Source organism: Anguilla rostrata, chromosome 9 (assembly GCF_018555375.3).
Source record: "Anguilla rostrata isolate EN2019 chromosome 9, ASM1855537v3, whole genome shotgun sequence".
NCBI classification, from domain to species: Eukaryota; Metazoa; Chordata; class Actinopteri; order Anguilliformes; family Anguillidae; genus Anguilla; species Anguilla rostrata.
The window spans coordinates 30,135,670-30,159,993 of NC_057941.1; the positions used below are offsets into that span (position 1 = coordinate 30,135,670).

A 24,324-nucleotide genomic window follows, 5' to 3' on the forward strand; every position below is an offset into this window, starting at 1 on the left:
CGCTCGTGCATTGGTGACCGCGCGGTGCGGGCACAGGCTCAGCTGCTGGCGGATGCTGGGCTTCGCTGCGAGCTCAGCTGGGGGCGGGGGGCGATGGGGTTACTCACACTGTTCACACTCTCACCGGTTACAGTCAGGAGAAACAGTGGCTGGAGGCGGGGTGGCTCACCTCCATGAACACGGGTGCGATCACAGTGGACAGGCTGCTCGACTTCTTCAGGAGGTCTTGATCCTGACGGCAGAGACAGCATTTTGATCCAGGTCCTCCGGCAAAACACCCCCCCACCATCACCCACACCCTCTCTCCTACACCCACCCTCTCCTGTACCCCAGTCTTCCCACCCACTTACCAAAACAGCAGCTAGAGACCATTTGGGTATTTTCATGCGTGTATATATACATATATATATATTATTATATATTCATATATAAAAAACCCTGATGTTGCTTAAACACCAACCCCCCGCACCAATCCCTCTCTCAGTCAATCTCACCGTTCCATTGGTCACCTTCTTGGCGTCGGGCTTCTTCTTGCGGACGGTAGTGAAGGACCACTCCGGCTGTGACGAGTCGTTCTCCTTGTTACTGGACTCTCTGAAAGCAGGAGCACAACCCGCGTCAGCCTCCCCCAGCCCCAGCAATGGACACGGCTCACCGCCCTCACCCTGCCATGAAGCCACGGCGTCTGCACCTTTCAACAACCATGGCGCAGCGCTTCACCTCCCCAGCCCGAGAACGGACCCGCTCACCGCACTCCTCCTGCCCTGAACGCCACGCGCGCTACTGCACCTTTACAACAACCAAGAGCGCCAGCACGCGGCAGCCTCCCCCAGCCCCAGCAACGGACACGGCTCACCCGCACCTCCCCCTGCCCTGAACGCCACGCGCGCTACTGCACCTTTACAACAACCAAGAGCGACAGCCCGCATCAGCCTCCCCCAGCCCCAGCAACGGACCCGGCTCAACCGCACCTCACCCTGCCCTGAACGCCACGCGCGCTACTGCACCTTTACAACAACCAAGAGCGACACGCAGCACGCTCCCCCTGAGCACGCGCTCGCCCAACCGGCGCAGCAGCGGGCTACCCAACAGCTCACCGCACCTCACCCTGCCCTTAACGCCACGCGCGCTACTGCACCTTTACAACAACGAAGAGCGACAGCCCGCGGCAGCAGTGCAGCGACAGCTCACAGAGCCGTTACAGGGACGCAGCCACGTGTTAGCGCTGCGATGCTAACGCGGGGGCGGCAGGTTTTAAACACAGACCAGCTGAATGCGGGTGACGGTGACGGTGTTGGACGGCGCAGGAGCGCTGGGCGCGGCGCTCTGACTCACGAGTCGGAGTTGTCGTCGCTGGAGTCGTCGTCGCTGTGCCCCTCGGCCTTCCAGCGCTTCAGCCGGTCGATCAGCTCCGTCAGGTACGACGTCTTCTTGGCGTTCTTCACGATGAACTTGTGCTTCAGAAGCTCCCTCGCCGTCGGCCTCTGGGGGAGAGGAGCGGGGGGTCTCAGTCGCGCCGACGGGCGCATTCCAAACGGAAACGCCGTTTCGAGAACGCATTCTAAACGGCAACCGCAGCCCGGGACCACGGACACAATCAGGAACAGCACTCTGAACAGGAACGCGACTCTGTGACCGTGGTCTGACCAGAAACAGAACTCTAAGGCCGTTCTGTAAACACAAACAGCTGATTCACTGCATACCAGCCATTTGTCTCGAACAAAATTTCACCAAGCTCAATGGGCAAAAAAAGTTTTGGCTCACGTAAATATTCCAGTTTCCCCCACATGAGTACAGTTTATCAGCCACGGTACGAAAACGACCTGTAAGCTTTATTGGGGCAATAATAAATCATTGTGAATTACCAAGTAGCAAGCCAGGCCCTCTCTATAAGATGCCTAACTAAAGTTTTTGTGATATTACAGCAGTGGTAACCAACCCTGTTCCTGGAGATCTACCATCATGTAGGTTCATTTCAACCCTAATTTGTCACACCTGACAACAATTAGCAGCGCAACAGGATCGCTAGCTGTTGAATGTGGTGTCCTTTGTTAGGGTTGGAGTGAAAACCTACAGGACGGAACAGGGTTGGTTACCACTGTATTACAGTACATCACCAGCAGGTGGCAGCACAATTACAACTACAAGTACTGTCGCTTGTTGAGAAATCCGAAGAAAACGCACAGAGGAATAATGGAAAAAATGTCTAATCAAACATGCATTTCAGTCATATTTCACTCCATCGTTTGACACTATTTTATATTACACAACTCCTGGCTGCTCGAAGGCTTTCTGATGCAGAAAACCCCATGCCAATCAACACGTTTTTTTGTGAAGGTTTAGGCCGGGGCATACTGTGAAGTGAATTGTAAAAAATCCTTAGTGCTACAGAATAATAATTCAGCATTTATTTGCTGTAGAAGATGTTCGATTATTGACCTTTAAGGATGAAGAGGCAAGGCGTAGTGATCTGCATATGAATTGGATCAAACATCCTGCTGAAATGTTGGTTTTGCTGATACACAAATTTATCAAGATGGCACAGGAATGCACACTTAAGTAAATCCTGAGTGAAAAATGTCCCTGGTAAGGAAATTGACCAATTTGCATAGAACACCCAAAAGGAAAGCACACCGATTGGCTTGTGGCAGCCCCCCAAAAAAAATTATAATTGGAATATTGCAAATCCGATGACTAGGGCCTGGAAAAATAATTGAACGTGTGACCATCTGGGATGTCGGCCTAAATTTCAGCAGCTATCTCCAGGTGTCTCTGCAGGCACACAGCAAACTGCCTGGAAATGGGCCCAAATGTGCGGCTAATTATACAGCCAGGGAATAATTACAGGGTATTCATCAGCGCAAAACCATCAGATAACACCGCTATGGACAAGTGAGAAGGAAGTAAAGCACGGACACACAATCGACATCTAGAGTAATGACAGAATAAAGTGATATCCGACTGGTGCATTGCATACCGACAGGTTTATGTAGCGCATCTAGTGAATTATCTTTACTTGTTTTAGGATAAACCCCTTGTGATGCAACATCTTGTTTTTGAAGGGATCCTGATAAAATGTAAATAAAATGCACTTATACACCAACCGTCTACAGAGGAAGAGAAGTCTTTGAACCACAGGACAAAGATTTCAGTAGACTGCCAAAAACACAAAATATTTTTCATGGGCACACTTGAAAGCAAAACAGCCACCAATTCACATAAGTGGGAAGAGTGTAGAGACTGGCAGCGTTATGTAAACTATGATCTAAAAGAGGCACAGGTAAGTGCAAGGGTACTAACTGCAAAACCAGATCACCCCAAATTATGTGCATTTTTAAGAAGCAAGTATTTACTGAACTTTCTAAACTTTTTAAAATTCTATGCAAATACCCAAATTATGTGATAATCTGTTATGCAATTAACTGGATTCTACTGCATTATCTTTAACCTACACTGTTTTGCCTATATGTGCAGATTTAACAAAGAAATACAATTCTGAAAACCCTTTTAAGGGTGGTACAAGCATTCAGTGAATGTATACAAATCATTTAAACACATTAAGATGCCTCTGTGCGGATTCATTAAGTTAAGGCTAATATTGTACCCTAATTCTTCAGTGACAAAAATCAAATGCATTTCAAGACATATCGCGATTCAAAATTCCACCTTTCCTCTACAATGACCCTCACAATGTGTTAATCCTTCAGTATAGGCTATATTGTCCCCTAATTTTGGCACTCACAAGGCGTAACCTTTCAATAAATATTTGAATTGTTCCAATTTTATACTTTTGCCACGTGTTTCATTTTCATAGCCTACATCTCAATGCCCATGTCTCTTGAAGACTTCACAGAACTTTTCATTCTAAATGCAGCTAAATACAGAGAGACGACGCACGCAGTCGACAGTGGCAGTGAAGCCGAACCGACCACAGGCGCTGACATGCCAAGTCACCACCTAAACCCTGTTTTGGGCCAGGAATAACCCTGGAACCGGAAACAGACTGGAGCCCTCTGCGGAGTCACACAGGGCTAACCGAAACCCTCCTATCCCCGGTCCGGCGAGGCTAGAGCCAACTAGAAACCCTAAGGCAGTGGTTCTCAAACTCGGTCCTGGGGGACCCCTGTGTATGCTGGTTTTCATTCCAACCTCAACAGCAATCCCAGAATTTTAACAAGCTGTTAATTTTTCTTAATTAGGTACTTTTCATGTTTTAGAGCTGGGGTCCCCAATCTTACCCAGAAAGGGCCAGTGTGGGTGCACACACCTGATCCTGATTCTACTAACCAAGGTGTTTAGCAATGACTCCAGTGATTGATTAGTAGAATCAGGTGTGTGCACCCACACTGGCCCTTTCTGGAACCCCAGCTCTAAAACATGAAAAGCACCTAATTAAGAAAAATTAACAGCTTGTTAAAATTCTGGGATTGCTGCTGAGGTTGGAATGAAAACCAGCATACACAGGGGTCCCCCAGGACCGAGTTTGAGAACCACTGCCCTAAGGGCTTCAGGCCACAGTCAGTGCTGCCGCGGTCCAGGTTCACTACCAGGCCGTGGGGCACATGCATCCATTAGAAAGGCGTCTTAACAGGAAGAGTGACACAGAAGCCCTAGAAACATTCATTCATTGAGAACTAACTTAGGCGTTCATGGCCAATGTGAAAGATGACCAAGCCAAACTGGAGTTGACTGTTCAGGACAGACAACGTAGCCCCCAACTTGCCATTAAACGCACCAACGTGTGAATACAGCCCCTGGCTCACACACTCTGTATATCTGGCACAAGCACAAACGTGGCTTGGAGCTCATAATCCACTCATACTCACGAAGGCAGGGTCTTTGTTCAGACAGGAGTCCACAAACTCCTTGAAGCTCTTGCTGAAGTCACCGTTCAAGGTGGGGGGGTTGTTCTTGGGGATTAGGAATAAGACTCTCATGGGGTGCATGTCGGAGTTGGGGGGCTCTCCCTTGGCTAACTCGATAGCGGTGATGCCGAGGGACCAGATATCCGCCTGTGGAGAAAGATCAGAAATCCAAAATTATGGAGTGCCGCCCCCCACCAATTACTAAGTGCCTCAATCTCAAAATACCTCCCCCCACCCCAGTGGACAGGGCGAGCCTCCATTACAGCCAGCTATAGGCTGCCGTGGTTATGGGAATGTGGCAGGGACACACCCAGCTCCCCCCACCAGCCTCTGCTCACACACTCACTCATTAACTACACACACACGTGCGCGCACACACACCTAAAGGCACACACACTTAGGAGAGTGAAACTATATACTCACTCAGTAAAGACACGCATACACCCTTTGTACTAAGTGTGTGGGTTTACTCTGTACTAAGTGTGTGTGTGTCTTTACTGCATGTGTGTCTTTACTCTGTACTAAGCGTGTGGGTTTACTCTGTACTAAGTGTGTGTGTGTCTTTACTGCATGTGTGTCTTTACTCTGTACTAAGCGTGTGGGTTTACTCTGTACCGAGTAAAGACACACACAAACCCAGTGCAGTGTAAAGACACACACTCAGTACAGAGTAAGGATACACACACTCAGTACAGAGTAAAGACACACACACACAGTACAGAGTAAAACCAAACACTCAGTACAGAGTAAAGACACACACACAGTACAGAGTAAAACCAAACACTCAGTACAGAGTAAGGACACACACACAGTACAGAGTAAAACCAAACACTCAGTACAGAGTAAAACCAAACACTCAGTACAGAGTAAGGACACACACTCAGTACAGAGTAAAGACACACACACAGTACAGAGTAAAACCAAACACTCAGTACAGAGTAAGGAACCACACACTCAGTACAGAGTAAGGATACACACACTCAGTACAGAGTAAAGACACACACACAGTACAGAGTAAAACCAAACACTCAGTACAGAGTAAAACCAAACACTCAGTACAGAGTAAAGACACACACTCAGTACAGCTAGAATGGACCCACACTGGACAGAGTAAAACCAACACTCGAGTACGGTAGGACCACCAGTGCGTTACCAGACAATGGTCGCTCACCTTGGAGTCGTACGCAGACTGCTGGATGACCTCGGGGGCCATCCAGAAGGGGGTCCCCACAAAGGTCTCCCTCTTTATCTGAGTGTCAGTCAGCTGCCCGGCAACGCCGAAATCGGCCAGCTTCACCTCCCCCTGCTCCGATAGCAGCACATTGGCCGCTGCGGAGACAACGCACCGTCACAAGCGCGCACACAACCACAGACACGCTCATACAATATGTATACGTAAGATTAAATAAAGATGATGTTTTTTGTGGACATAAAGTTAAATATTTATTACCTATATAGACTTCTCGGTCAGTGTAACCACTGGCATCCCAGTGCGACCGTAATTTGTGGTCATATCAAATGACAGTGTTGGTTGCGCAAATGACTTCCATGTTTAAAACAAACCCGGCAGTTTTGTCACAAAGGTCAAGTCGCAACTTCTTTTGTTTGTTTTATCAAGGAGGGCAGACAAGCCACCCTGATAGCTTAGAGCGTGCCAAACCCCACCCATGAAGGGGGATTTGTACTTCACACCACACCAATCTCGCCAAGTCACGACTTTGAACTCAAATGTGTACAATAAACCTTAAATAAACATATGGGTCTTGAAATACTTTACGAAAACGTTCACGTATTGACACGCAATTCTCTCTACAGCATATCCTGACTGGGAAATGTTCATTTACTTATCAAATATTTAAGAGACTTATTTTCTTGCTTAGGGGGTCCCAGAAATATAATCCAGGAAGGTGTTATCACATAAACACTAAATGACATTAGAGAAATTTAAAAACGGTTTTAAGCATGCGGTCTGTGTATGGCTGATATGCATCATACTCAGGGTGTCCTAGAATAGCCCACTTATGGACCCCTTATCAGCCCCCTTCCAGCAGAGGTGAGGGGTCGCTGGTGTGTTGCTGTTATGGAACCCATAGCAACAATTTAATGTTTAGCCAGTCCAGGCATTCTGTACGGTCTTCGCTGCCTGTATGTTGAAGTGTCAGTGTGAGAGCCAAGGTCGGGGGAGGATCAGGGGGACGTGTATGTGAATGTACATAACTGCATGTTCCACTGCTGGTTCCATGGCGTCCATTTCCTAGTACATTGTCTCTTTCTTTTCTTCTTCTTTTTTTTTTTTAAACACAAAATTTCTACATATAGTTTGTTAATCATATTGCAGCATATAGTTAAATACTCTCACAATGTCAGAATGATCATTTGATATCTTTATTATTAATATTTTAATAATACTTTTTTGATTTCACATTTTGAGAGTTACAACAGCTGCACCTGAAAATAGTAAAAAGTCACCAGAAACGCTTTTGGGGTTCAATCAAGTACCATGTTTATGTATTCATAGTTCTTTCTGGAAAATATTCCAGTGGCACACAAAATGTCCACGTCATCAAACCGTATGTGTTCACACACTGTAACAGACGAGCAGACACACCAGGGTACACACACACACACACACGCACGCTTACACACTGAAACACACCTTTGATATCTCTGTGGATTTTCTTCTCAGAATGCAGATAGTCTAGTCCCTTCAGGATCTCCTTCAGCATGGTGGCGATCTGGAACTCATCAAAGGGGCCGGCACGCAGCTACACACACACACACACACACACACACACACACACACACACACACGCAGGCACGCACACACACACACACACGCACCATAAAAAGGGAAAACAGAGGAAGACAGATGTTTATGAAGAGAGACTGAGGATCAGAAATGCCTGGCAAGCATTGCGAAGACGACGCATTCTGGACTGCAGGAGATCGCCGGTCTCACCAGGTCCAGGGCTGAACCGCCCCCCAGATACTCCATGATGATCCACAGTTTGGATCCCTGGAGGCACAGGAAGAGAGAGAGAGAGCACCGTCACCAAGACATTCATTTCCACAACTTCAACCCTTTATATCACGGTTGTACCTCAACCACTTCAAATTTTCAAAAAAATCAAAGTCAAAGCACTTCTCCAAACTAACTTTGTTTACCCAGATTTAGACAGAGGCATAATTTGAGAGAGGATAGGGGGGCTACAGCCCCCCAATATTACAAAATAGGTCAAATATCTCCCTCCCCCCCAATAATATAGCATAATGACGAGAAAATTATTTCACGTAGTTACGATGGGGATTTCACAATATCATTGGGATATTGGTTACCTATCAGTGAGGCTGAGTGTTTGTCACGGAAGGCGCTAATTTCCTCCGTTTTAGTGATTTTTCAGCAGTTTTGCTGGGAGAAAGAAAGTTTGATAATATCGGGCTATACAGATTCTGCAATGCAATAGGATCAAGATTCTGGGCCTCGTCAGTCGTTGCAATCAGATGTTTGACTGCTCCTGTCAACAGTGTTGTACCGTGCTACTTCCCCATTACGGTAGCATCAGTGAAAAAAGCTCCATCAAAGATTCAAACCTCGTAATGTACAACTTACCGTACAAAAAACATTACAGAAATAAAAACAGACACATGGTAACCATGTTTTATTTTAGTAATGCAAGTTAAGCATGCTCCATTTCTAACAACCTTCTGTTAAAGGCAAAAGAGCTTTCTTTTCGTGATGGACCAAATAAAGCGATTAAATGCACCTTTGAAAGTATTTAATTCCTAGAGTGCTCCTAGCAGACCAGCAAGTACAAGTAGATTTTTTTCTACTTAAAGCATTTGTCATTCTTGCTACATTTAAACATGTTATTTAAATAGTTTCCCACTGCTGTGAATGCGATCAAGTAATAATTCAAAAAATGAATGAAATGAAAAAAACTGATTTCTTCCACTTTTTTCAGTTTTTCTTGATCTTCCCCTTAAGAATTCACAACAAGAAGACTCTTGAATTTATATATGGTCCAGAAAAGCAACAGATCTCAAGTATTGTATCTTAAAGCTTCTTCTTTACTTGTTCTTTAATATAGTTTGGGTTTTTAATTCAACCAACAAACTAGAGACAGAAGGATGCGCGCACACACACACACACACACACACACACACACACACACACACACACACACACACACACACACACACACACACACACACACACACACACACACACACACACACACACACACACACACACACACACACACACACACACACACCCTTCAGAAGCTCCTCTAGTTACAGAATATAAAACCCTCACTTCCTGTTTCTCGTGTGTGGTGTAGGAACAAGGCCAGGCGTGGTCCCTCTTTTGTGGGCGCATGTGCGTATACACACACACACACCTACCAAATAGCCCACTCTCTCACAGAGTGATGTCATACAATTACATGATCTCAGACCATCGAGAGAGAACTGCCATGTCCCATCTGCATTCTTGTGGCCTAAATCACCATTATAATCGCTCTATAGCTGTTAGGCCCTCATTGTCTTTGAGTTTCAGATACAGTATCTGTTTCTCTGCTGTTCATACACATACTGGCTAACCCTGCCATAAGCACAGAATGAAGCCTGCAGGTGTTTCTGATGATGTCATTGACAGGATTGCGCGATTCACAATCCCAATGACGAACAAGTGCTGAACAAGTCACCACCACCGCTCTCCTACTGACCCTCAGTCCATGGAACTCCCCAGAAAGCCTCTTTCAGATGGGTTGGGCCCAAATGAATTCCTCACAGGTTATCCTAGTAATGAAAGGTAACCACTACTGACAGGTTGCTGCTGTAGCTCCACAAAGCCTATCTTGTAGAACAACATTCCACAGAATTAACCACAGCACAGAGGCAGTGATTGTGGAACTCATAATAACCGTCAGAAATAACCGTTTCCCCAAACCAACGTTCCCAAAGAGGTGATGTATTAACTAGTAATATTCAAAAAGTGGTCCTCCACAAAAACTATTATTTGATACGTGTTCATTTTAATCATAAACATGAAAACAGATTATACTGTGCTGTATAGCCACGAGCCAATACAATTCAGGGGTGGGGGCGTTTCATGTTATTTGTGAACATGTCTATAAATTTTACATGCACATCTGACATTTTGGGGGGGTGACATTTGTGTGTGTGCGGTGCATGTGTGTGTGTGTGTGTGTGTGTGTGTGTGTGTTTGTGTGTATGCATGTGTATGTGTGTATTTGTTTGTGTGTGTGTGTGTATTCATGTGTGTATGTGTGTGTGCGCGTGCGTGTGTGTGTATAAACATGTATGTGTGTATTTTTGTGTGTATTGTGTGTGTGTGTGTGTGTGTGTGTGTGTATGCATGTGTATGTGTGTATTTGTTTGTATTCATGTGTGTGTGTGTGCGTGCGTGCGTGTGTGTGTATAAACATGTATGTGTGTATTTTTGTGTGTATTTGTGTGTGTGTGTGTGTGTGTGTGTATATGTATGTGTGTGTGTGTGTGTGTGTGTGTGTGTGTGTGTGCCTCAGTCAGTACAGTCATTTGCTTGCGTTTGAGCTTTCCTGTGCAGAGGCACCCATGCGTGTGTTTTTGCATGAGCCAACATGTATTTACATGCTGAAACAGGGCTGACCTCATTCAGCCCAGAGGTATGAAGTAGTTCTGCAGAGGAAGAGCATCTAAATTCAGCAAAAGCACCATGGCAATAAGACAGGCTATTCACACCAAGACACACAACATTCACCCTGATTAAAAGTGGCATATTCATCCTATTCTTAGGCTGGGGTTTCACACAGTGAAACTTTCATATAATTTAAGGTGCACACGACATTGTTACAGGAAACTTCACTGTTACACGTAATAATTCTGTAGCAATTCCAAATCAAGCATTTGAACTGCATGCAATGTCTAAGCACTGTATGTCACTGCTAAACTTACATTATAAACTTCATCATTTATCATTCATACCACTGTACACTGACTGCTGATAATTTTCTGACAACCTTGCGGAATAAAAGATCAGACTTTCACAGAAGGAAGGTACTTGGTGGTCTGGTTTTATGGGACCTTCTTGAGGAAGCTGAGAAAAGGTGAACGTGAAAGAGAAAGCAGGTGTGCGTCAAGTTTCTTGGAAAAAACGGGAAGAGGGAGTCACAGACTTCAATGTGAACTTCAATCAAATGAATCCACAAATTAATTTACAGGTGTCTGATCAATTGTCCATCTGTAGGATCCACAGCTACACTACAGTACATGTTATCTGTTTCAATGTACCAATTAATGCAAGTCCGCACAATAAATATCTATAGGAAGGGCCTCCTCAGTCAGAGTTTAGCATCTCTTCTGCCATGTTGGAAATAGGACTCTTCCTGAGGTACAATGTCAAGCCTATAAACTATCAAATCAATAGCTAGTTGGCCCTCTGACAGCAACATATGACTGGAACAAACCTTTGATTGACCATTATATGATCCTGTGCTCACACACCACTTTTTCTTCATTTGTTGTGCCAGCTAGACAGTGCGGATGGAAGAGTGACTGGACAAAAAGGACTGTTGTACAATAAAGATTTATGAATGGACTGCCAACGCTCTGAGTGAAAACCGTGAGCATCATCAGCATGTTGACTGGATGTTGTGTGAAACTGGTTCACCTCCATGAAGGGGGGTATTACAGAAAGCAATCTCAATACAAGCGAGTCGCATTCAACAAAAATAGTCAAAGTTGCATTGTGTAACACCAGCTTCACAGACTGCATTTTAATCCTCATTACTCCCTGTAACAGCAGCCTTTAAACAGAGCCAGGAGAAAGTGGCTGGTGTGTGCCGTGATATGGCAGCTCTTGGGAATAAAAAGCCACACCCAGCTAGTCACCACAGTCTATCCAAAAACAGGCTTCCCTTCAGCCCTGGCCCCACCCTTCCCCCCCAATGCCCCGCCCACATCCCTCTCCCAACGAGGCCCCCACACTCTCAATGTGGTCACTGTGCCCAGAGGTAGGCTGGGTAAAGTTACCCTGACAACTCACTCTTACTCTTTCTCTCTCTCTCTCTCTCTCTCTCTCGCTCTCTGAAAGCAGCACGGAAAATGTAACAACAGCAAATTTCACCGGCCTGAGTCACGTCTGCCCTGTCTGCTTCCTGCTACAGATACAGGTACGGTGACATAGCGCGGCCCATGATGCACCGGGCCGGCAGACACCCTTCCCTGACGAGCCCTCGCTGAGCCTGACGGAGCTGGGACTCACCTTCAGGTAGGAGCCGTAGTACTTGGTGACGTAGGGGCTGTCGCACTGGCTGAGCACGGTGATCTCCTGCTGGATGTCCTCGATCTCGTCCTCGGCCTCCTCCAGGTCGATGGTCTTGATGGCCACCACGTTCTGCGTGCGCTGGTCGATGCCCTTGAACACCTCGCCGAAGGAGCCCTTGCCTATGCGCTCCAGCTTGGTGAAGAGCTCCTCGGGGTCCATCCGAGTGTTCTGGTTGGGCGAGGGGGGGGGGGGGGGGGGGGGTGAGGTAGGTAACAGTGGTCATGAGCACACAGCAGAGGAAGCTATGCCACAGATGTGTTTGCTTGTTCAGGACACTCCGTTGCAAAGAAACACAGAGCTTTAATGAGCAGTTAGCCACTATAATGCTGTGACAAGGCTACAATCAAATCTACCAGCCAGAAAAGGGACTTTTTTTCCCAACCCTATTGCATTTTACAATAAATAAACTGTATTTTTAATCACCAGTGCATTTTGAAGCACACAAAGTCCAATGGTGTCATTTTCATTGCAATAAGAAAGATCCTTTTCTTAAACTACCTCAGTTGATTCATGATTAATGTGACTTTGCAAGGGAAGCAGGTTCTAACATGTTGTCATTGCTGTACAAATCCTAATGTACAATTCATTCTAAATATGTCAAATACCTCTGGTTTCATGTCTCTCCAGGTATTACAGTATACCCCTCCAAAATGGGACTTTAAAGCGTATATTCATACATCCCACACAGAACAAGGAAATGATATTATGTTCTTGCAGCTAAAATAGTTACCAGTGCCAGTACAATTAGTGTTACAAAAACACATTACAGAATGCTACATACTAATGCGGACTGTACATAGAGAAGCTTATAATCACAGGAGTGAATCCTGAGACTTCCAGTGCAGACAGTGGCCGGCAGCTGCTCAGGGTGACACGTGATTGGCTGCCCTGTTACCCAGGGCAGGGCTGTTACCCAGGGCAGAGTTTGCGTTAGCCAGAAAATGCTCATTTTCGACCAGTAAAAATAATGAAAGTCTGAGGACTTTTAAAGTCTCGCAGACATTCTGGCCGGAGTGCACAGCAACTAAGTCACCGTTATCACCTCAGATCACCCTCCAGCGGGCTGGACGTCCCGGCCCACACAAAGCAATGAATTCTGTCCGATAAAAGCGGGCCGAGAAGCCGTCTGCAGGGGCACAGCGTTACCCGGCTAATGGGAATCTCACGCTGCACTGGAACTCACCAGACCTTCAATTTCCAAGTCAGCAGCAGCTGCCATGAAGTATGACCGCTAATGAAAGGACGGAGTCTGAATAAGCTGCTGGTTGGCTATTACAGTCCTAATGTTATTTTTCGCCCGTTATAAATAGGCTTTTTTTTTTTTTTTACTGTCAAAAAGCGATGAGCTCGAATGGGCCTAAAGATGAGCTGGACAGGATCAGAAAATTGTTTTGTCGTCTTGTTAAACACATTCTTCTGCACTGCAGGCTAAAGCCGATTAATGCACGGTCTACTATCCAAACAGGCCTAACTGCCGTGGTGAATGGAGGCAAGTTTTATTAGTCCGAGAGATTTATTCAGAAAGAGAATATTGCTCTTTATTCAGAAGGAAAATACCTCTTAATAAACAACTAAATGATGCAAGATCATGACAGATTCATTTGTTCAGAAATGGCTGAAGCACACACCAAACGCGTCCACAAGCAAACTGGCTTTTTTTATCCAACTCATCCTGTTATGCAATAGATGTACGTATTTGTACAATTCATCTTTATGATCTTTTTTGTGTTCAAATAGTTTTCAAAGTCCAAAAATGCAAGATTATGTTGTCACATATCATTAAACATGATAGGTAGCAACACAATCTTGAATATGCCTTTCCTGGATGCATGGATAATAAATAGATAGGAAAGGAATTTCAATAATTTGTCAAACAAACTGAAATCCTTCCATGGAAAAAAAAGAAATGCTAGCACAACCTGTGACCCAGGGTGGGTTTCCATCAGAAGCACTAAAAGCTAGCCTAACTTCTGCATCATTGCACTTCCTTTAAGAGTTTGTGTAGTAGAATGTGGCCTATCATGAAAGAGGTACCGAGCAGCATCCTCTGGTTTGACGAACAGACTCGGTCGGAAAAAGTTAGTCATCTACGTGATGATATCACTCCATCAAAACTGATTCTGATGTATTTGCAGAGCACGCACGAAGGAAATAAAAAATCTAAAGAAAAGCAACTTGCTGCAAGGTAGGCATGTCCAAATACGTTTCTGCAAAACCTCATTTCACAGTTTCACTGGGGGATCTAGCGGGACCTCTTACAACAGGAGATGGCCTGTGGGGGTAATCTGGCATATGTGTCACAGCCTTTACGGTTTCACCGGTGTAATTCCAAATTCCAAATTCCATTTCATGGCATAAGCCTGTTTATGCCAATCGCATACTCATACTACACCACAATGGCTGTACATTCTGATATGGCATTCATAATTTAAAACTACGCCGAACACTTTAATAGCGAAGTTGTAATATTTTTTATTGGACTGGAATGCTTCTGTGTTCTGCGAGGCTTCAGTATTTGAGTGATTGTTCCTAACAGCTATGAGGGATTCAACGCTGACTTCAAGCACGTCCCTATTACAGTGTGCTGCAGCGGGCTGGAGTTGTTAGGAACACAAGGCATTATGGGCCGGTCTGGCCTGTTCCTGTGGTGTGTGCTTTGATCCCAGCCCCTTCTGCGCTCTTGTGTTTTATTAATGGACCTTTGTGATGAGGCTCCGCCCACACAGGCTCAAAGCTGCTCCCTTACAGAGGCCAGGTGGCGGGGTAATGCCACACCCGCACACCGACACCTGGAGCTCAGGAAGCAGGAGGAGGAGCAGCGCTGAACCCACACACACACAAACACACTCTCACACTCACACACACACACACAAACACACTCTCACACACACACACATACACACACACTTTCTCTTACACACACATACTCACTCACTCTTACACAAACACACACACACACACAGATAGACCCTCTGTCACTCACAAACACACACATATAGACTCACTCCTACGCACGCACGCACACTCAAACTGTCTCCTCTCTCCTCCAGTGGGGCTGGCTGCAGGGGTGCAGTGCTGTGTGGAGTGGCAGTGCAGATATGGGCAGAGACAGGTCCTGATAAAGGCCTAAGGGGCCTGGAGCAGCGAGGGTGCTAATATGGGCTCTTATCAGGAAGAGACTGAGCTACAGAAGCCAGGCCCTCTGCAAACACTCTCAGAGTTATTTATACAACAGAGAAACAGCGCTGAGAAACCCCCAATAAAAGTCATTTACATTCGTTTTGAATCGATACGCTCCAGTAGTGAGCGGAGTCAGAGACACAGAGCAGCGCGGCAGGAAACCCCGCCCCTTCAGAGAGGCGACAACGTGTCCCACACCGCCTCCTGCCCCACACACCACACCGCACACCAAGTCCACCAGCCTTCAGCTGTCCCTCTCATCCCGAGTGTGCGTAAGTGCGTGTGTGTGTGTCAGTGTTTGTGTGTGCGTATGAAGAGTTAATGCTGGACTCTGCACAGTGACATCATTGCTGGGACATGACACCCAGCGACGAAAATTACGCCCTGAAACCACTCCGCAGCCAGGATACCCCTGAGCCAATCACAAGCCCAGAAACGCTTCATCAAGGTGTCACCGGTGTCCAGCAGGAAACGTTCTCACCACTGGTCAACGTTTCAGCGACAGGAAGAGAGCGGCGGAGCCCTCAGTACCGCCCCGCCCCCTGCTCTCCAGACGGGCTGCAGAAAGACTGCTCTGTGCCACCAAGGCAAACAGGCCAGCAGAGGCCTCGGAGAGCAGCTGCCGCTGACGCAGGGGCCGTTTCCTGTTCCGCGGCAGGTGTGCCGTTTCCACCGGGTCAGGTGTGCCGCTGAACACAGCGCGGCGTTCAGTGCGCCGGGCGTCACGCTCGTACCGCCGTTCCATCTTCCACAGGCGTGCACGGCGCGCACGTGACCCTTTCAGCTTCAAGCGCAGAGAACTGGGACGGGCTGGTCCAGCGCGACCGAGGACTGCAGTCACGGGGACGGGGCGGGGCGGGACGGGACGGGGCGGAGCGGGGCGGGGCTCGAGCGGACCGGAGCAGCAGATTAGGGGCTGTGCGGCCGCTCCTGTTCCGCACAAACGCAGAAAAAAGCCCATCGCTGCTCGTAGCGCCCGCAGTGTGAAAGGAGACGAGCTCAGACCCAAACGCTGTTAGCTCTGATTTCCAGAGAGCCACCTGCCACTGGGACGCCACTAAGCAAAAACTCCTACTGAACTTCTCCAGTAAATATCACATGTGAACCAGATTCATTTTTTGGTCTGCATCGAAGGGCATTTCAGTAAAGTAGCGCACAGCAATACCATTAGCGGGCTGTAAAGCAGAGCTCAGATGATTACACAGGGACTGGTGGGACCTAAAGGTAAAGTTTGTACCATTCATAATGGTCAACCAATTCTTTAATAGCACCGTTACCGCACAGTTCAGTTATAAAGAGGAAAAGCGATAAACAGACGGCCCTGGAAAGCAAAGGCCGTCAAACTGATGGTCTTGGCAGGTTGAATTTATATTGCTTTTTTCAGGCGCAGTTAATAAAGTTAATATTTTTTAGCAGTTCATTAGTAATAGGCTCCAAACTTTGTTTCAGAGGAAATGAGAATTGTAAAAAGGTAACCTTGTTTACAGACCCAGACCTCAAGCGTAGACTTTATACTTTTCAATTTGCTGCCCTTCAGATCAAAGAGAAGCTGGGCTAATATTTCCTCATATGCCAACAGAAAAAGTACAGTATTGAAAACCTAACACCCCTGCTCAGTCAAGCACAGGTTCCAAAGTTCACTCCCGATGCAGCTCAATATGGACACAGACTTTGAACCCCCCTGGGGAAAGAGAGTAGGTGGGTGTTTCTCTAGAGGGAGAGAGATTTGTCTACTTTGCGGTTTGGTGTGGAACAGAAATGCTGCTCGTGTGGAACCTCTCTGTTCTATTCCAGGAAGGCAAGGCTAGTTTAGGGCGGGGCCACCGGGGGAGGGAAGGGGCCGAGCATTGGGCCGCGGTGGCGAATTCATTACCAGATGGAAAAGGAGGAATAACCGCACCGCAGCTTTCCGGGGTGAGCCACGCCCAAGCTCCTAATTCACTGCCCTGGCACTGTGGGACCACGGGTGCCTCCCAGACTACCGTGGACAGTTTCCCACAATCCCACAGGGAGTTGGGTTTCATGCTGCAAAACATCCATCTCTTGCACAGCCACAGAGACATCTAGATCAGCATACTGGTGGAACTCCCTGTGCTAGGATCAAAGCAAACAGCTGATAATTGAGGCCGAAACCAAAGAAACAGCCAGGAATTCTGGGAGAATGACTCTGTTCCCACAGCCAAGTCAAAAGAATTGCTTTGTACCAAAGACCAACGAGGTAAGGAAAGCACTGAAATGATCCTTGTGCTATGACAAAGATCATTAGTGCTGCCTGGGAGAATGCTGTAAAAACCGCTAATTAAATAACTAAAATAAGAACATGAACCAACCGCTTGAAAAGTTCTTCACCATCGTGGCACTGCAGTTCATACACCAAACAACAAACTACTAACGCACGTTTTAGCCTGTATGCAAAACAACCCGCACTTCAGAGGGCAAAGGCCAATACGCCAAACAGCCCTTACTGAACTCTCGAAGTCACGTGACTCCACCACGCCAAGGAGTTTGGCAATGCGACACGCTACAGACGCTCTTGCAGAAACAGCGAGGCTCAGCATTAGTCTCTGATGGGATGACAGCACTCAGGCACTAGCCAGCTCCTGCCACTTGCATCACATTCAGCGAGCTTTCGCAACCTCGCATTCCTGGGATCCGGGGAGCACGTATAATTACCGCAAACTCATCCAGCCTCAGCTACCAATTTGCAACGGTCTTCCCTTTTATATCGTCTCCGTGTGTCCAGCAAACAGCTGGAGCAGCTGAAACGGCTACGTTTGGGCAGGAAGGCAAGGCCCTGGGCTGCCTCACACCAGAGACCTGTACCATACACAAGCCACTGCTCAGAGAAATGGCTATACCTCTCACCAGCATCCAGGGGACATGTGCAACATACACCCTGCCTTCTGTAGCTGGTAACCAGGACAGCTGTGATTCCCACTTTTAAGGAAGAAAATGTGTTCCTGGTTAATTTCAGAACTCTGTTTCTGCATCACATATTTAAAAAGCAGCAGACAGGATGAACAAGAAACTGTAGAAATAATAATGATTCATTCCATTATTCATTGTTTGCATTTCTCTGGTAGGGATTAAATTTTGTGAAGCTGGATTTAGGTAAAGTATACAAATCTTTAGTGCTTTTCTGATGGGTACTCCCAGGTTTTTGCTGGTTCTGCTGTATACCTGCTCTATCAATGCATCTTATTTTAAGTTGCAGTGCATTGCGATTGCTCACAAGTAGTTTATGTTGAATTTTATAGCAATGCCAGATCATGACCGTGTGCGCTTTAGCTTCCTCAAGGGATGGGAGGTTCGAGTGTGTGTACGCCACAGAGGCAGTAGCAGGTATAAGTGGTGGGTAGTAGGCTAAGCTGCAGCTGTTGGTGACATCACCAGACGACGACTCTGTTAGACAAACACAAGGGGGTCTACCTGTGGAAGTCCACTGAGGAAGGCCATAAAATATACAGTCTGACTATTGATTTAATTTAATCTTTTCTATTTATGTATTCATTTTATTTTCACCCCTGCTGTTTGCCAACACTGGCAAAACGATATTGAAACCACACCCAAGAAGACTGCGGTGCTTTGGGTGAGACTCTGCGTGGATGTACACAGCTGGCGTACTTCAACAGAAAGTAGTGTTCAATGAAACTGTGCACAACAAGGTCTCTGGACGTTCATGAGCAGCCGTGTCATTATATTTGGAAAGACACACTGCTGTTGAGTCCCAAATGTAAATTTTTAAGTGCCATAAACATTGGCCCGCTGAGGTCCATTTCATCACGGTGAGCTGGAGCGTAAATCTAGAAAACTTGTCTCAGCGAAACCATTTTAATAGATAGCACTCCAGGTAAGTGGACATACAGCTTTATTCTATTTTTGGGTGAATGATTGATAAACGATTGATGCAGATTGCTTTTGTACATTTTATCAGTAGGCTATTGTGGCAGGGCTCGGTTTGTAGGGGAGGTTCAGGGCAATCAGAGGACCACGTCTACCGATTACATAGGCACACGCACCTAGACTGCTTAACTAATTAGTCCAGGTATTTAAAGTGTTTTTTCTTCCCAGTAGGTGTCTGTGACCGGGGAATCCTCAAAACGAGAGACTGGAAACAACCAGCAAGGAGAAGCTGAAAAGCTGAATGGCTGTGTTGCGATTTTGTTTATTTTATCTTTGTTATTTCAGTTTGTTGTGTTAGTTTATTATTTTTTTCACCTGGATCCCGCGAGAGTGAAAGGCAAAGCGGTTTTATTTATTTTTGTAACAACCACGCACTCTCTCTCTCTCTCTCTCCAATGTAATATACAATAAATACCAGAATATTCCGGAATTCCCACATCTCCCAGTGTCCAACTATTCTGTCACCAAAGGGGCGTGTTACGCAGCGTGTGACTGCTACATTTCTTTATATTGCCTCAACTTGCATGAAACTGTTGGATATTGCGGATATTGAATCATCATTAGTGTTCTAGTATAGATAAAAGATGATGCAATAACACAAAAACTGTTCCCCTCTGCTAACGGATCAAACCACCTTTAGCAGCAATAACTTCAAACGTTTTCTACAAGTGTTGAGCAGTACTCACGGTGCCTTCAAGAAATTCTAAACGCTCTTCCTCACAGAATCATTTAAACTCGGCTTACATACATTGCCTTTCACCAGGTCCTTCCCATGCATCAAAGTAAGCTTTAGCTATGAAATGCTAAAGAAAATTCTGCTATAGAATATGTAAAACATGATGAACTCTGACTCAATTTCTAGGTTCTAATCATCAAAGCAGCCCAGAACCATCACCATACCAAGCTAAATCTCCCACTGAACATAATAGCAAAATTAATGTGGATTGTATTTAAGGCAAAATGCCATTCAAATAACAGAAACTGAACTGAATTACTACTTATTGCTCTTCTATGGGCAGAAACCTGCCGAACAGGGTGCACTGTATATGAGTAACTTCAATTTGTCCAATAAAATAGCTGGAATGTCAACTAAAGGTAGGCTAATATGACATTGGTTGTATTAGCCAACATGTTTCAGTAAAATTGGAGCTAGACTGACTTAATGTACAAAAACAAGGGTTACAGAAAACGAATACAATGGTAAATCAAACCAACTTGGCAATAGTGAAACGTTCATATGCTTTAGCGAGAATCCAACCAAGCAGCTACATGGTTGCCAACACGTACAAACTTTCAAGAAGAAAGAAACAGGAGGCGGTGCTTACTACATGCTCTTACTGCCAGCCAATCAAAAGCAAGCACCAAAGCATCTGTCCTACATTTATCAACAAACTTAATCGGTTGGTAAGCCAAGGGGTGGGCTTGCCATTAAATTTTTAAAAAATAATTTTAAACTGAACAAATACCTAGCCAAATAACTGTTTTTTATTCATAATGTTAGAGTTAAAATGCATTGATTAGTTGTATTTTATATATTGGCTATCTGTGTATTTTTACTAACATAACTAATCAATATTATCCATAGTTTATAATTACTAACACTGTAGCTTAGATGGGAGGGGGCCTGGACAGGGAGTTTAGAGGGAGTTCTGCCCAAGCTCTCTCTCAAAAGCTATAAATCTAGTTATTAACCTTATTTGGGAGACAGGGGAAATGCAACAAATGATAGGCAATTAGCCAAGCCGGAACTAAACATGCGTGACGTGACATGACTATTATAACTGCTCAGAGGGACTGCCTCTCTGTGGGACTTTGAACATACACCTTGCTGTGTGAACTGGCTGATACCGCAGAATGAAGAATAACTTATTATTTACAGTTCCTGCCTCTGCCTTCTTCTGCCAACTTCTGGAGTCTTACATTGTGTACTCCTGTTACTGAAAATGCTTATTAGGCTACAGTTCATTTCTGAACAAACTGCTTCAGGCAGTACAGAGTTCAGCCAAGCTAAGTGCACACAAACAAGTGATGCCCTTCAGTACAGCATGGCGTTTACTCACAAAATTACTTTGAGTATACAGTAACCTACAGCTTATATAGCATTTTTTAAGACCTTGATGCAGCTAGGAATCACATTCTAGTGTTTTAAAGCATCTGTAATAGTAAGGTCTGCAACCGTGCATGAGGTCATAGACAGTAAATAGAAAGAGACTGGTTTTAGACCATATTTGTCCTTTACATGGAAAATTAATTTTTTTAGTTTTATTTATCTTTTGCAGAATTAATCTTACAAAAGCTTTTGCTTAAAAACAGATAGGATGCTGATCAGGTGTTACAGCATCCTATCTGAATACAGCTCATCAATATTAGATCACTAGTAAGCTATATTTCATATTCTCCAAATTGTGCCACTTAATTATTTAAAAAGATTTTTTAAAGGAGAGTTTTAAATATTATTCTGATTTTAGTGTATGTATTCAATTGGTGCATACATATTTTTGTATGAAATGATGGATACTTTATATATTTATGTAAGTTTCTGACAATGGCTGATATTGGTGCAATCTCAGGTTTTTGTTTAAACACAATGTTCTAGATGTTCACAATGTTCCTTTTAAACAATGTTCCTTGTTTAAAAGGAAAAAATGACGTTACTCCAAACAGCTTGTAGAGCAATGCTACGGTTCAGAGGCTATACATGAACAGATTCATTTCATAGAGTTAATTCACAATTATGAAAATAAAAATCTGACTTTCTATTATGCCAGGACTTATTTCCTTGTGGGTTCAAAAGTGACACAAGCTCTTCACTACCAGGGCCAAAGAGGTTAAGTGGAACATTTTACTATTTTCCATAAACGATGACAACCTGTACAATTATCAAACTTCAAATTATCAACTTCAGCTGCACTGGCTGAGTTTCAGCAGACAGGTTGAAGAGGGAAGGTAAATCGGGATTCTGACATTCCATCTGAAGACAACTAGACACATTTTCAATAGATCTGGATTGTCTGAAGACAGGTAGGCTAGTGAAAGTCACAAAAACTTTGTTATGAAAACTTTGTGACCTGAAAATCTTAATTCGTTATCTGTCAATGATGTAATGGTAATAAACATACTTTTACATCTTGGTGATATATCTGAAAGTAACTAGATGCAACTTATGATATAATCAGGGCTACTTTACCAAGGATCTCTCCATATACAACACACATACAGCATATACACAGACATACACTAACTTAGGCAGTATATATCATTCCACCTCGACAGCCACCAGGAACAGAGAGAACATGGAGGTGGAAAAAAGTTACTGTGTGTTTAAGACACACACCCCGCTGATATATGGCAAATATGTAACTGAAACAACTTATCAAAAGGACAGCTATGTTCTTAGCTATACGCCATATCAATTATCTCTGGGACTTTACATTATAATACATGTGGCATTACCCAGTAAAGACCAAACAATAACAATTATAAGCGTATTATTCTCCCAAGAGTATTAGCTAGCTCGACATCTAGCTAATTAGCTTGCTAAGCAGCTTGCTAAGTAGCTAGCAGAGATATCTAGACAGGTATCCAGACGTTACCAACTATTTGGATCGTAATGGTAACACCAGCAAACAAGTAGTCGTCAGACTAAGCTGATAGTCAGGTAACATAGCCTACCTAACGTTAACTTAGTCTGCAGTTGTGTGGACTGGCTATAACTCGGGTGGTCCAACTAATTTTAAATATTAGGTACATGACAAGATCGCAGCATAAATACTCCTCTTAAGCAAAGTTAATATCATTAATTCTGGCAAGTTAGGTGTATACTAAACGTTAACCATTCACTCATGAAATTATTGCTAAGACGATTAGACAATCTAGCCACGCCGTAGCGAACGAACATAAACTAAACTTGACTGTTGACGTTTCAAGACGTTGGATTTCTGGGCAGAAGCAGCTAGTGTTACGCAGTGCATATGTTTGGATGTAGTTAGCACAGGCAGCTAGCTAGCTAACCAGCAAGCAGTCTTCGTGCGAGGCCTCCTTACCTGCATCCCTGGAACCTGCACGGCCATCGGCGATTGGGCCATCTTCCGCGTCCAGATCACTTACAGCACAAGCAAAAAGCTTTCTCCTCTCCGGTTCTTTGCGATCGACAAGACTTCCACTTCAGTATCCAGAACACCTTAGGCAGACAAACATGTGAGCGAATGCCATCGGAGCGTCTAAAACAACGCTTAAAAAGTTTCCTCGCAATGTTTCCATACTTACTTTGAGACTAGCTTCACAGGCAGTGTATTCCCTGCCTCGGCAAAGTTTACCAAAACGTAGCTGCCTGGCTAACGTCCTGTAAACCTGCTGATAAACTACTCTGCCATTCCTCCAGTGTATTAAGTGACGGCGTTTTCCTAATTTCTTCTTTTATAGCTGCACCAATAAGTTACTAAAAGTTGTTTCCATGATTTTAAAAGTCCAAATGAAATACCCGAGTTGTACTTTACAGGGGCGATGCAAACGCCATGTTTGCGTCAAGTATCTGCGAGTTCCTCGCTGGGTTGGGTGGAGTCGTGTTATTGAGCTATTCGGTTGGCACGTCACTAACGCTGCTACGGACAGGAATTACCTTAATTCAACCTGTCTCGTCTGTACCTGTTCTCCAGCAGACGGGCAATTAATGAAATAATGTGTTACAAGGCGGAAGGTTTTACAGTAGTATCAAGCAACGTTAATAAACAATGGCAATTTGAGTATGTGTTGCCGAACCAAGCCCAATGCAATTATAATACGAACTTTTGTTGCGGCTGCCCAGGAAGCCAGACACAGAAATAGCCTTGACAGCCGGGTAGATATTAATTAAATATAACTTATCTAGCTGCCAAATGGGAATCTAGAAATAAAAAGAGTAGGGTAATGTTTTGAACAAATATACTAGTTACAATTATCAAGGTCACATAATAATAGCCTACGTAAAATATTGGTAACTCCAATTAATAGTTTAAAAGGCTACTTTTTTCAGGAGAAACAATTATCCAAAAGTACAGTTAAAAGAGT

General features: G+C 44.8%; 1 protein-coding gene across 1 annotated transcript; it reads right to left on the reverse strand.

Annotated features, from left to right (window-relative positions):
• Positions 1–133: 133 nt before the first annotated feature.
• stk26 (serine/threonine protein kinase 26) lies at positions 134–23,855 on the reverse strand. Its single transcript, XM_064349576.1, has 10 exons — positions 23,545–23,855; positions 23,322–23,458; positions 12,133–12,363; positions 7,825–7,881; positions 7,522–7,630; positions 6,037–6,194; positions 4,827–5,012; positions 1,336–1,484; positions 495–594; positions 134–232 (listed from the first exon to the last, which is right to left on the reverse strand). The coding sequence occupies exons 2-10, from the start codon at positions 23,361–23,363 to the stop codon at positions 134–136; spliced, it is 1,131 nt and encodes a 376-aa protein (XP_064205646.1). The 5' UTR covers positions 23,364–23,458; positions 23,545–23,855.
• Positions 23,856–24,324: the final 469 nt, after the last annotated feature.